Source organism: Pseudoliparis swirei, chromosome 24 (genome assembly GCF_029220125.1).
Source record: "Pseudoliparis swirei isolate HS2019 ecotype Mariana Trench chromosome 24, NWPU_hadal_v1, whole genome shotgun sequence".
In the NCBI taxonomy this organism is placed as follows: domain Eukaryota; kingdom Metazoa; phylum Chordata; class Actinopteri; order Perciformes; family Liparidae; genus Pseudoliparis; species Pseudoliparis swirei.
The window spans coordinates 29357068-29370507 of record NC_079411.1 but is presented as its reverse complement, the minus strand read 5'-3'; the positions used below and the strand labels follow the sequence as shown (position 1 = coordinate 29370507).

The following is a 13440-nucleotide window of genomic DNA, read 5'->3' as shown; positions in this document are numbered from 1 at the left end:
GCCCCGACGGCACTCACACGGGACGTATCTCCCTCCGTGGGTTTAGAATCCCGATGATGAGGATTTTTTAAAAAAATCCAAAGAGGAAACATGGAAAGTCTTCTCTCGTCTTCCACTGCAGGACAACAACAACAACATCTAAAACCCCAGAATGTGACTCCTTCAGCGGGACGCACGGTTAGCCGTTAGCGGTTAGCGGTTAGCCTTCAGGCTCATCCCGGTTGGCGCATGTCAGACTAATCTAAAGTAAATCAGGTGCCGCACGGCCCACATGGGGCCGCCGCCCAGAGGCTCCCGGCTCCTCCTCCTCCTCCTCCTCCTCCTCTTTACCTCCGGCGAGGGGCCGAAGATTAGCGGCGACCGTTAATCCCTTTCAGCCCCTCACCGTTATTTATCATCCAGCTCACGAGTCATAACTCCTACCCCCCCCCCCGCATCAACCCCTTCAGATGAAGCCCAGATGACCCGACCCCAGTGCATGATGGGATATAGCATGCTGTGTGCAGGCTCCAGTCCAATGTCCAGAGACTCATCTCCACATGAAGTACATGGGATGTGACCTCTGCCTTTGACCCCTCCCACGCCTTGAGGAGCAACTCGGGGTTCAGCGTCTCCCCCGAGGAACGCTGAGCGACAGCCAATCACAGGCCTCACACTTCAGCCAATGGAAAAACAGAGAGATTCAAAACTGATGATGTCATGTTTAACTCCTACAGGCTAAATGAGATGGATTTGACCAAAAATATTTAAAAAAACAGATCACCTCACACAGCAATGCTCCCTCATGACGTGTGACCAACGACACGTGTCCGTATGCACACGTATGTCCTGAGCCTCGGCCTCCACTCACAACACAGCGACCGGGCGACACATCTCACGCATGTTGTTAAAGAACCATATTTGACATGGTGAGATGTAACGATGACAGTCTGCAGGTTCAAGAGTTTAGAATCCAACCAGGTGAGAGCGGCTTCAGCTGACGAGGAGATCGGGATCAGGTGCGTCTCCTCCTCTCACACCTGAGCCCCACGCCCTCCTCAACGAGTGGGCGGAGCCTCCGCCCCCCGCCCGTCCCCCCGGGCCGTGACGCCGAGCTGAGGCCTCCCGACGTTTCCTTGAGCGGTGATGTCGTTTATTATTGTGCTTGTTTGACTTTGTGTGTGTGTCGTTGTTTGTTCTTGGTGTGTGTGTGTGGTTGTAATTGTGTGTGTGTGGTTGTAATTGTGTGTATGTGAGTGTGTCTGTGTGTGTGTGTGTGGTTGTAATTGTGTGTGTGAGTGTGTCTGTGTGTGTGTGTGTGGTTGTAATTGTGTCTGTGTGTGTCTGTGTGTGTGTGTGGTTGTAATTGTGTCTGTGTGTGTCTGTGTGTGTGTGTGTGGTTGTAATTGTGTGTGTGAGTGTGTCTGTGTGTGTGTGGTTGTAATTGTGTCTGTGTGTGTGTGTGGTTGTAATTGTGTCTGTGTGTGTGTGTGTGTGTGTGTGTGTGTGTGTGTGTGTGTGTGTGTGTGGTTGTAATTGTGTCTGTGTGTGTGTGTGGTTGTAATTGTGTCTGTGTGTGTCTGTGGTTGTAATTGTGTCTGTGTGTGTGTGTGGTTGTAATTGTGTCTGTGTGTCATATAGACTTCCTCAAGTTAGCATTTAATTTCTATATGATTTGAAAGTGAGTTTTTTATTTCCTCTCTTCCCTTTCCCTTTTCTTTCCTTCTTCTTCTTCTTCTCCTTTAATTCCTCTCCTCTCCTTTATTCCTTTAGGTTCCTTTCCTTCTCTTTTACCTTCCTTTTCATCTTTTAATTCCTTCCCTTCCCCTTCAGGTTTCCTTCACTCTCCTCTTACTCTCTTATTTCCTTTCACCTCACACCTGTCACTCATACTCCTCTCTCCCCTCCTCCCTTCCCTCCCATCACTGCTCCGTCCGTCTGCTTACGACCTGAAGAGACGTCTGCGTCTGCAGCAGACTGAGAGCAGCCTTCGTTTCGGCCCGAGTTGAGTGAACATCAGCTTCTCCTTGAACGTGGGCGGCGAGGAGGCAGTGGGCCGGGTGTGTCGTGACCCTGCCCTCCACACACACACTCACACACACACACTCACACACACACTCACACTCACACACACACCTCTCCAGGCTGGCTGTGAACCGGTCCTTCCTGACCACAGAAGACAGAGCGCTCCGCTCACGAGGCCGTAGATCAACTCGAGCAGCCGCGATGCGTTCAGGGTCAGGAGGCCCGGGAGGAAAGCAGAGCGCCAGCACCGCGTCAGCTGTTCCTGAATACCGTCTACGGTATGTTGTTGTCTTGACTCATCAGACTTCTGTTTCCCAGATATCAGCAACCATTATTTTGAATGCAATCTTCCTTTGACTTTCCACGTATATATAATATATAACAATATATAATATATAATGATATGTAATATATAACGATATATAATATATAATGATATGTAATATATAACGATATATAATATATAATGATATGTAATATATAACGATATATATAATATGTAATGACATCAGCACGTTGTCCTCTTATCAGACGTCAGCTACACCCACCCCTCCTCCATCAGCCCCTTCAGAGAAACACCAGATGAAAAGAGGTTTTCCATGACTTTACGACCCCTGATATGAAATATACTAAATACACTCCCAGTGTTGTGTTTCTGTTGCCACACAAACAACACACTGCTCACAGGTCTGCACCGCAACCTTTAAAAAACAAACTTTTTGTAATGTTCCTGCTCGAAATAACAGACCCAAATTAAACCACTCGGGCTACTTCAATAATCATGGTGTGATATTAATAAAAGGCAACCCGTGTGAGCTGCTGTTCAGATGTGTACATATGAGTGTATATGTTACGGGTTAAGAGTAAATAAAGATGAAACACAGCAAAGAAAAATCTCTTTCAGGCTGAGTCAACTTCCCTGTTTCATATTCAGACTTATTTTCCTTCTTTATCTGGAATCATAAGCTTCATAAATCCTGACAACTCAAGAGCTCCTCAACCTCCTCCTCTTCCCCGCAGTAGCGCCGCCGCGCCGCTAGGGGGCGTGGGCCGCGGGACGCCCACCGGGCCCTCCCGTCTCCCCTCCGGCACGCAGGCAGGCGGCAGCATGCACAGGCGTGAGAGTGCGTGCGCATTCAGAGTCACGTGGTCTGGTGGGCCAGCGCTGCTCTTTTCATAGCATGCAGCCGGAAATACCCCCCCCCCACCACGTGGTGTGTAGACCAGTATCCACAGCCATGCCTTCAGCCACAGGAAGAGGGGTCAGGATGGGGTCAGGCTGGGGTCAGAGGGGGTCAGGAGGGATTAGCAGGGCTCTCAAGTCTCACGCATTGAGCGTGAGACTCACGCATTTCGGTCTTATCTCACGCACTCCCGCCACACAACGAATTCCTCACGCTGAAAAAACCTCTCGGCTATTTAATGCTTGAATGCAGGGGTGCTCGATACGCCGATCGATTGTTCCCCCCCGTCAACAACTCTTTTCGGCTCGATGCCGGTGCGCGCAACGGTCAGCTGTATCGGGTGCTGATGGAAATCTCACGCTTGCCTGTCTTCAAAACTTGAGAGCCCTGGATTAGGATGGGGTCAGAGGGAGTCTGGAGAGGTCAGGAGTGGGTCAGAGGGGGTCAGGAGGGATTAGGATGAGGTCAGGAGGAGTTCAGGATGGGTCAGGATGGGTCAAGAGGGGTCAGGAGGAGTTCAGGATGGGTCAGAGGGGGTCAGGATAGGTCAGAGGGGGTCAGAGGGGGTCAGGGGGCGTCGGACGCCCCCTCATCATGTCTCATGCTCACTCTGTCCGCCGGTCGACTCTCGGGGTCTGCATTCACTCCCAGAACTCAGAGTACTGATGCAGGACCGCCGGCCGGCTGCCCTGAGATGCCTCGACCACAAAGATCTGTGAGGAGGAAACTGGTAGCGGGTCTCAAATGTTCCTCTTTCTGATGCTGTGAATGAGCACAGACCCCAGTGAGGGGGGGGGGGGGGGGTAGTGACCCATGCAGCAAAACAAACCGTCACCCAGCGAGCCTTACCCTGTCCTTCACTACGAGACACTTTGCAAAGGAGAGGAGACAGACAACGGACACAGTTAGTCAGGGCAGGACGTCCGAGGACACGCCCCTCCACGCTCTGAGGGCGCCACGTGGACCTGGACCGGGACCCCTCAGGGGACCGGTTTCACAGCGGTGACCTCGTGACTCACTCTCAACCAATCAGAAGGCTCGATTTCATCTAAGACGATAGGATTTAAACCTCAGGAGGAAGCCAGTTGTCTAATTTGTTTTAATAATAATAATAATGGATCCAAGAATCTCAGAGTGCCACAGAGCCAGTACTTCATGGTTAAAACTAACTATAATTAAATAAAAAAGGAATATTTGACATTAAAACTCAACTGAATAAGAATGTTTGAGGAAGTCTTAAAGGAGTCCAGTGTCTGTGTTGCCCTTAGTGTTGGTGATCTGTCAGTCATCGTGTTCCCGGTGTGTGGGTGTGGCCTATCAGGCAGAGGGGGCGGGGCCTAAGCGGAAGCACGCTGTACGCGGTCGACGCCGCACTAGAGTCCCGGTGGTATAGAACCATTAGATTACGTCATAAAAATCACTTTTAAAACTGGACCCCGCCCATCGTACTATTACACCTATCACATCATCTTGGGGACGGGTGTTACACACACACACACACACTCTCTCTGGCTCTGGGCCAATCCGATCGCTCGCTCCCTTCCTCTGATATCGTTCGTGTTCGACCCCAAAAGGAAGTTGTATCTGGCCGCGAGGAAAAAAACTTGTCTTACAAATGTCCTGCAGCACCGATTCTCATTATCCACATTATCCACATTATTCTCATTATTGTCATTATTCACATTATTGTCATTATTGTCATTATTCACATTATTTTTATAATTCTCATTATTCAGATGATCCACATTATCCACATTATCCACGTCACAGAGGGAACACGACAGAAACAAAAGGATGCTAACCACTTTGTCCTCCTGCGCGGCGGCATGCGGTCCGGGGGGGGAGAAAGTGGCGGTTAGAGAAATGAAAAAGATGAGAGGAACGGAGAGAGGTGTGCATAGAGACATGTTGTGAAATGTGAAAAAGCAGAATGAATGAAAAGAGGAAAAAAGAACAAAGGAGAGAAAAAAAGGGGGGGAGAAAAAAGAAGACAAGCTGCAAACATTAGTTCATCACATTGTGCAGAATCCATGACACACACACACACACACACTGCGTATTCAAGGATGTGGGGGGGGGGGGGGCATGGGAATGTATGTGAGGCTGCAGCAACATGCATGACCTTGGCATGACCTTGGCATGACTCATGAGCCCAGACAGGATGTGTGAAGATGGGACACTGAACACAACATGGAGCTCATCCTTCACGGGCCTCCTGAGCTTTTACTAAACCTCTTACACACACACACACACACACGCACGCACGCACGCACACACACTACCATTACATCACTTATTTACCTTCAAGGTGATTTTGTTGTGACTTATTAAATTGTTATGAATGAAACACGAGGCGTGTGATTGTTCCTGACCTCGTGGGTATGACCTCATCGCTTCATTATCCTGTGTGAAGTCCATTGTTTCTAATCCTCTTTAATAATGATAAAGTCTGTTGAATGTGACGTCACGCGGTGGAGGAGCCGTGTGGGCGCAGAGCCGCTGTGATGCTCTGCATAGCGCCATCTTCAGGAGTTCATACAGTACTACAGCTGCTGACTCGTGTCCAGGTTGTTGCTCTGCTATTATCAGACATGGTGACGTCCAGAGCTTCTTGAGGGACGAGAACTCATCATTTAAGTCTTTCTAACTGTTTCTCATCATGTAAGTCTTTCAAACTGTTTCTCATCATTTAAGTCTTTCAAACTGTTTCTCATCATTTAAGTCTTTCAAACTGTTTCTCATCATTTAAGTCTTTCAAACTGTTTCTTATCATTTAAGTCTTTCTAACTGTTTCTCATCATTTAAGTCTTTCTAACTGTTTCTCATCATTTAAGTCTTTCAAACTGTTTCTCATCATTTAAGTCTTTCAAACTGTTTCTTATCATTTAAGTCTTTCAAACTGTTTCTCATCATTTAAGTCTTTCTAACTGTTTCTTATCATTTAAGTCTTTCTAACTGTTTCTCATCATTTAAGTCTTTCAAACTGTTTCTTATCATTTAAGTCTTTCTAACTGTTTCTTATCATTTAAGTCTTTCAAACTGTTTCTTATCATTTAAGTCTTTCTAACTGTTTCTTATCATTTAAGTCTTTCAAACTGTTTCTCATCATTTAAGTCTTTCTAACTGTTTCTTATCATTTAAGTCTTTCAAACTGTTTCTCATCATTTAAGTCTTTCAAACTGTTTCTCATCATTTAAGTCTTTCTAACTGTTTCTTATCATTTAAGTCTTTCAAACTGTTTCTCATCATTTAAGTCTTTCTAACTGTTTCTTATCATTTAAGTCTTTCTAACTGTTTCACTGGAGTTCAGACGGAGTGAATTCTCTTGGGATCAATAAGATGTTTCAGTTTGTGAGATGATCAGATATGATGTCTCCTCCTGCATCACCGGGGCGTCCATATATGAACATTTGAGATGGACAAATTATTTATAAAGTAACGTAAACGTGTGATTGGCCGTAGTTTGTTTGTTTTGTAGTGTTGTTTCAAAATGTGTCAATTTTAATAAACAATATAATGTTGAAATGTTTCAATATTAACGTGATGCTTTCTGTCGTACTGGGTAATGTTTCATAATGCCTTGTGTTCATATTTACTATAATGCTGTTTCATAACCTTCATATTTAATAAACAATATAATGTTACAGTGTTTTAAAATAACACTTGATACTTTGTGTAGTACTGGATACTCTTTAAATGCCAGGTGTTTATGTTTAATATGAAATCTAATGTTATAATGTTTCAATAATAATTTGATACTTTTGTACTATAATGCTGTTTAAATATGTTTTCATATTTAATATAAAATCTAATGTTACAATGTTTCAATAATAATTTGATACTTTTGTACTATAATGCTGTTTTAATATGTTTTCATATTTAATATAAAATCTAATGTTACAATGTCTAAATATAACACTTGATAACTTCTGTAGTACTGAGTACTGTTTCAAAATGTTCATATTTAATATAACGTTTTAAAATTTCAATATTGATCTGATACTTTCTGTCATGCTGTTTTAACAAACAATGATATTCTATAAAGTAAAGGAACTAGCTGAATATATATATATGCTTATATATATATTAGTGCTGTGAAAAATAACGCGTTAATTAAATTACAGGTTTAACTAGTTTTTATTTTATTTACGCATTTAACGCATGCGCAGAATGAGCTTCCAGTCCGTCTGTTGTTGGTCGTCTCTCCAGCAGCGTGTCATTCTGTCTCTAGTGTCGCGTTAACACGACTCAGAGCTCCGTCTCGCGCGCCGCAGAGCTCGGATGCCGGCGTGTTCATCTGGTCACATGACATCTATTGTTCATCTGGTCACATGACATCTATTGTTCACCTGGTCACATGACATCTATTGTTCATCTGGTCACATGACATCTATTGTTCACCTGGTCACATGACATCTATTGTTCATCTGGTCTCATGACATCTATTGTTCATCTGGTCACATGACATCTATTGTTCATCTGGTCACATGACATCTATTGTTCATCTGGTCACATGACATCTATTGTTCACCTGGTCACATGACATCTATTGTTCATCTGGTCTCATGACATCTATTGTTCATCTGGTCACATGACATCTATTGTTCATCTGGTCACATGACATCTATTGTTCATCTGGTCACATGACATCTATTGTTCATCTGGTCACATGACATCTATTGTTCATCTGGTCACATGACATCTATTGTTCATCTGGTCACATGACATCTATTGTTCATCTAGTCACATGACATCTATTGTTCATCTGGTCACATGACATCTAATGTTCATCTAGTCACATGACATCTATTGTTCATCTGGTCACATGACATCTATTGTTCATCTGGTCACATGACATCTATTGTTCACCTGGTCACATGACATCTATTGTTCATCTGGTCACATGACATCTATTGTTCACCTGGTCACATGACATCTATTGTTCATCTGGTCACATGACATCTAATGTTCATCTAGTCACATGACATCTATTGTTCATCTGGTCACATGACATCTATTGTTCATCTGGTCACATGACATCTATTGTTCACCTGGTCACATGACATCTATTGTTCATCTGGTCACATGACATCTATTGTTCATCTAGTCACATGACATCTATTGTTCATCTGGTCACATGACATCTATTGTTCATCTGGTCACATGACATCTATTCTTAATTCTCGATTGAGGTTGATTGTTGTTCTTGTTGTTGTTTGTTGTCGCATCGCCCGCCGTGACACATTCCTGGTATGTGAAAACATGAACGGCAATAAGAGGTTCTGGTTCTGATGGTCTGAGACCAGGAGGCCGAGAAGAGACAAGCGACAAACACAGAAGCAGAAAGACCGAGAGCACATCGGCTACAGCGGGAATGAGGTGAAGGTGAGTGAGAGGAAAGAACATGGGGAGGTTATGGGGTCAGCGGGAGGTCACAGGGTCAGGGGGAGGTCACAGGGTCAGGAGGAGGTCATGGGGTCAGGAGGAGGTCACAGGGTCAGGGGGAGGTCATGGAGTCAGGGGGAGGTCATGGGGTCAGGGGGAGGTTATGGGGTCAGGGAGGAGGTCATGGGGTCAGGGGGAGGTCATGGAGTCAGGGGGAGGTCATGGGGTCAGGGGGAGGTCACGGGGTCAGGGGGAGGTCACGGAGTCAGGGGGAGGTCATGGGGTCAGGGAGGAGGTCATGGAGTCAGGGGGAGGTCATGGGGTCAGGGGGAGGTTATGGGGTCAGGGAGGAGGTCATGGGGTCAGGGGGAGGTCATGGAGTCAGGGGGAGGTCATGGGGTCAGGGGGAGGTCATGGGGTCAGGGGGAGGTCATGGGGTCAGGGGGAGGTTATGGGGTCAGGGAGGAGGTCATGGGGTCAGGGGGAGGTCATGGAGTCAGGGGGAGGTCATGGAGTCAGGGGGAGGTCACGGAGTCAGGGGGAGGTCACAGGGTCAGGGGGGAGGCCATGGGGTCAGGGGAGGGGGGGTCACGGGGTCATGGGGAGTCATGTTATCAGGTCATGGAGTCAGGGAGGAGGTCATGGAACAGGGAGGAGGTCATGGAGTCAGGGAGGAGGTCATGGGGTCAGGGGAGTCATGTTATCAGGTCACGGGGTAAGGGGGGGTCATGGGGTCAGGGGGTTCACGGGGTCATGGGGAGTCATGTTATCAGGTCATGGGGTCAGGGGGGGTCACGGGGTCATGGGGAGTCATGTTATCAGGTCTCGGGGTCAGGCTGCTCACGTTGTTGGAGCGCAGAGAGACCCGGCCCCCGCAGCGGGCGCAGAACCTGGTCTGGCAGTAGGAGCAGACGTGTCCGCAGCCGTCGGCGAACTTGGTCTTGCGGCAGATGCCGCAGGTGGGGGCGTCGTCTTTGAGCTGCGTCTGCTGGCGCTGCGTCTCGGCGCCGATGCGACGCACTTCCTGTTTGTAGCTCTCGAACTGCTGGTGCAGAGTTCTGAGGGGGAGAGCAGCGGCGGGTTAGCGGAGCATCGTGCATTTAGGAATCAAACAATGTCCCGAGCGATGTTCTGCACGGACACATTCAGAGGACTACATTCAGTTACAGCTCAAAGAGAACCGGCAATTAAGAGCGCCACTTGAAAAGCAGCTTTCCCAAATTCATACACGCAACTGAATGAATTTCCAGCTCAGTTTTCCTCTCGGAGCCTCTTCCCCTCCCAGGATGCCGGGGATGGAAATAACCCGAGTGTGAATTGCAAATCAGGCCATGTGAAAACACCCACCATGTTTGTCTCCACAGACACTGTCAAAGGAACACAGCAGCCCCGTGGAGCAGGGCGCTCCGACAGGAGGCCCCGACTTTGATTACCGAGAGGGGGGGGGGGGGCAGACACACTTCAGTTGAGCCTCTGGCAGCACGCAGGCTGGACTGGTTTGTCGAAAAATAAATTCTTTAAAGCAACACTATGTAACTTTTGGACCTTAAAATAACAGCTTGAAAAAAATTGTGCCGCTACAATGACTTTTAAGATGACGATTTGCGTCTCCGCTATTGCCATCGGGGGTCTGTGGGGAAATAACTCCGCTATGTAAGATTCTGGAGCCGCCCGGTATATCCGGCGGATGTACTCGACCTGCTTTCTGGCAGTGATTACGCAATGTCATAAAGTGCCACTCCACGCTCGCAGCTCCAGTATAAGGGGAGCTTTTTTATGTAGCTTTTTGGTGTTGTCAACAATATTGTATTTGATCACACGTACTCCACATTTGCAGTCCCCCAAATCAACTGAAATATTGCAAGCCTTTTATTCTTTTAATATTGCTGATTATGGCTTACAGCTTAAGAAAACTCAAATATCCTATCTCTAAATATTAGAATATCATGAAAAAGTATACTAGTAGGGTATTAAACAAATCACTTGAATTGTCTAATTAACTCGAAACACCTGCAAGGGTTTCCTGAGCCTTGACAAACACTCAGCTGTTATAAATCTTTTTTTTTACTTGGTCTGAGGAAATATTAAAATTTTATGAGATAGGATTTTAGAGTTTTCTTAAGCTGTAAGCCATAATCAGCAATATTAAAAGAATAAAAGGCTTGCAATATTTCAGTTGATTTGTCATGAATCCAGAATGCATGACATTTTTGTTTTTTTAATTGCATTACAGAAAATAAAGAACTTTATCACAATATTCTAATTTTCTGAGACAGTCCTGTATATATATATATAAATATACATATATATATATGTATATATATATTTATATAAATATATATATAAATATATTTATTTATTTATTTTATATATATAAATATAGATATATTTATTTATTTTATATATATTTGTATATATATTTTTATATATATATATATATATATTTCTATATATTTCTAAATAAATATATTTATATATATATATATAAATATGTAATTCCCGCTCTCTTAGACATGAGACACAGTGACCTCACGCGGCCTGCCGGCTGACGTAATAAATCTAGGACGGAGTAGTCATGGGCGACCACTCTCCATCCCACTCCTCCTCCTCCTCCGCCGCCCTTCATCACCCTTCTTCTACTTCCTCTGTTTCTGCAGGCCTCACTTGACTCCTCGCGAGCTGCTAAGTGTTGCTGCTCGGCAGCGTCGTGGTTTATTGATGTGTGTTTGAACATAGATGCTGATTCAGGATCGTTTCCTTCAGATGGAGAGGCAGCTGCTGCTGGCCTGATGGCTGCTGGTCACACATTAAACTATGTTTACCTTCAGCTCACATCATATACAACATGTTGTTATTCTTTTATTCCACTACTATGACCTTTGTGTGTTTTAAATGGCATCACATGACCTGAGAACGTTCTCCTTGTGTCCACTTCACTTCATACTTTAGATAAACTGTGTACACTTTCATCTTTATATTATTTTTTACATTTATTTTAATATTTAAAATCTTAAATGTAATATGTCTTGCCCTGCTTTATTTTATTTTATTATATTGTATTTCTGTAAACATGTCTGAATACAGTAAAGTTATATCCATTCTATTCATACCAGCACACAGTTTTTATTCATTAATCTGTTTTATCTTCTGTTTTATTATTATCGTATGGATTGTTTTATCTTCAATTACTGTTTGTTATTTGTATTCTATTTAATATAATTTAATTTACTTAATTGTAGTCTTTAAATGTTGTAACCCTCATTATTATTATGGAGAGAGAAGGAGAGAGAAGGAGAGAGAAGGAGAGAGAAGGAGAGAGAAGGAGAGAGAAGGAGAGAGAAGGAGAGAGAAGGAGAGAGAAGGAGAGAGATGGAGAGAGAAGGAGAGAGAAGGAGAGAGAAGGAGAGAGAAGGAGAGAAGGAGAGAAGGAGAGAGAAGGAGAGAGAAGGAGAGAGAGAAGGAGAGAGAAGGAGAGAGAGAAGGAGAGAGAAGGAGAGAGAAGGAGAGAGAAGGAGAGAGAAGGAGAGAGAGAGAAGGAGAGAGATGGAGAGAGAAGGAGAGAGAAGGAGAGAGAGAAGGAGAGAGAAGGAGAGAGAAGGAGAGAGAAGGAGAGAGAAGGAGAGAAGGAGAGAGAGAGAAGGAGAGAGAAGGAGAGAAGGAGAGAGAAGGAGAGAGAAGGAGAGAGAAGGAGAGAAGGAGAGAGAAGGAGAGAGAAGGAGAGAGAAGGAGAGAGATGGAGAGAGAAGGAGATAGAAGGAGAGAGAAGGAGAGATATGGACAGAGAAGGAGAGAGAGAAGGAGAGAGAAGGAGAGAGAAGGAGAGAGAAGGAGAGAGAGAGAAGGAGAGAGAGAGGAGAGAAGGAGAGAGGGAGAGAAGGAGAGAGAGAGAGAAGGAGAGAGAAGGAGAGAGAGAGCGAAGGAGAGAGAAGGAGAGAGAGAGAGAAGGAGAGAGAAGGAGAGAGATGGAGAGAGAAGGAGTGAGAAGGAGAGAGAAGGAGAGCGATGGAGAGAGATGGAGAGAGGAGAGAGAAGGAGCGAGAAGGAGAGAGAAGGAGAGAGATGGAGAGGAGAGAAGGAGAGAGAAGGAGAGAGGAGAGAGAAGGAGAAGGAGAGAGAGAGAGGAGAGAAGGAGAGAGAAGGAGAGAGAGGGAGAGAGAGAGAGGAGAGATGGAGAGAAGGAGAGAGAGGAGAGAGAGAGGAGAGAGAAGGAGAGAGAAGGAGAGAGAAGGAGAGAGAGAGGAGAGAAGAAGAAGAAGGAGAGTGAAGGAGAGAGAAGGGAGAGAGAAGGAGAGAGGAGGAGAGAGAGGAGAGAGAAGGAGAGAGAGGAGAGAGAAGGAGAGAGAAGGAGAGAGGAGGAGAGAGAAGAGAGAAGGAGAGAGAAGAGAGAAGGAGAGAGAAGGAGAGAGAAGGTGAGAGAAGGAGAGAGAAGGAGAGAGAGGAGAGGAGAGAGGGGAGAGGGAGAGAGAGAGGAGAGAGAGAGAAGGAGAGAGAGAGAGGAGAAGGAGAAGGAGAGAGATCGAGAGAGAAGGAGAGAAGGGAGAGAGAGAGAGGAGAGGGAGAGAGAAGGAGAGAGAAGGAGAGAGAAGGAGAGAGAAGGAGAGAGAAGGAGAGAGAAGGAGAGAGAAGGAGAGAAGGAGAGAGAAGGAGAGAGAAGGAGAGAGAAGGAGAGAAGGAGAGAAGGAGAGAGGAGAGAAGGAGAGAGAAGGAGAGAGAAGGAGAGAGATGGAGAGAGATGGAGAGAGGAGAGAGAAGGAGCGAGAAGGAGAGAGAAGGAGAGAGATGGACAGAGAAGGAGAGAGAAGGAGAGAGAAGGAGAGAAGGAGAGAGAAGGAGAGAGAAGGAGAGAGAAGGAGAGAGATGGAGAGAG

At 45.6% G+C, this 13440-nt stretch overlaps 1 protein-coding gene across 1 annotated transcript in view; it reads right to left on the bottom strand.

The window, feature by feature from the left end:
* Positions 1-13440, bottom strand: part of rims1b (regulating synaptic membrane exocytosis 1b) — a 77514-nt gene that overhangs the window by 41862 nt on the left and 22212 nt on the right. The window contains exons 2-4 of the mRNA XM_056409242.1: positions 9418-9631; positions 4991-5002; positions 4038-4058 (exon numbers count right to left, since the gene is read on the bottom strand). Of these exons, the coding sequence (XP_056265217.1) occupies positions 4038-4058; positions 4991-5002; positions 9418-9631 (247 nt within the window). The remainder of the gene's footprint in view (positions 1-4037; positions 4059-4990; positions 5003-9417; positions 9632-13440) is intronic.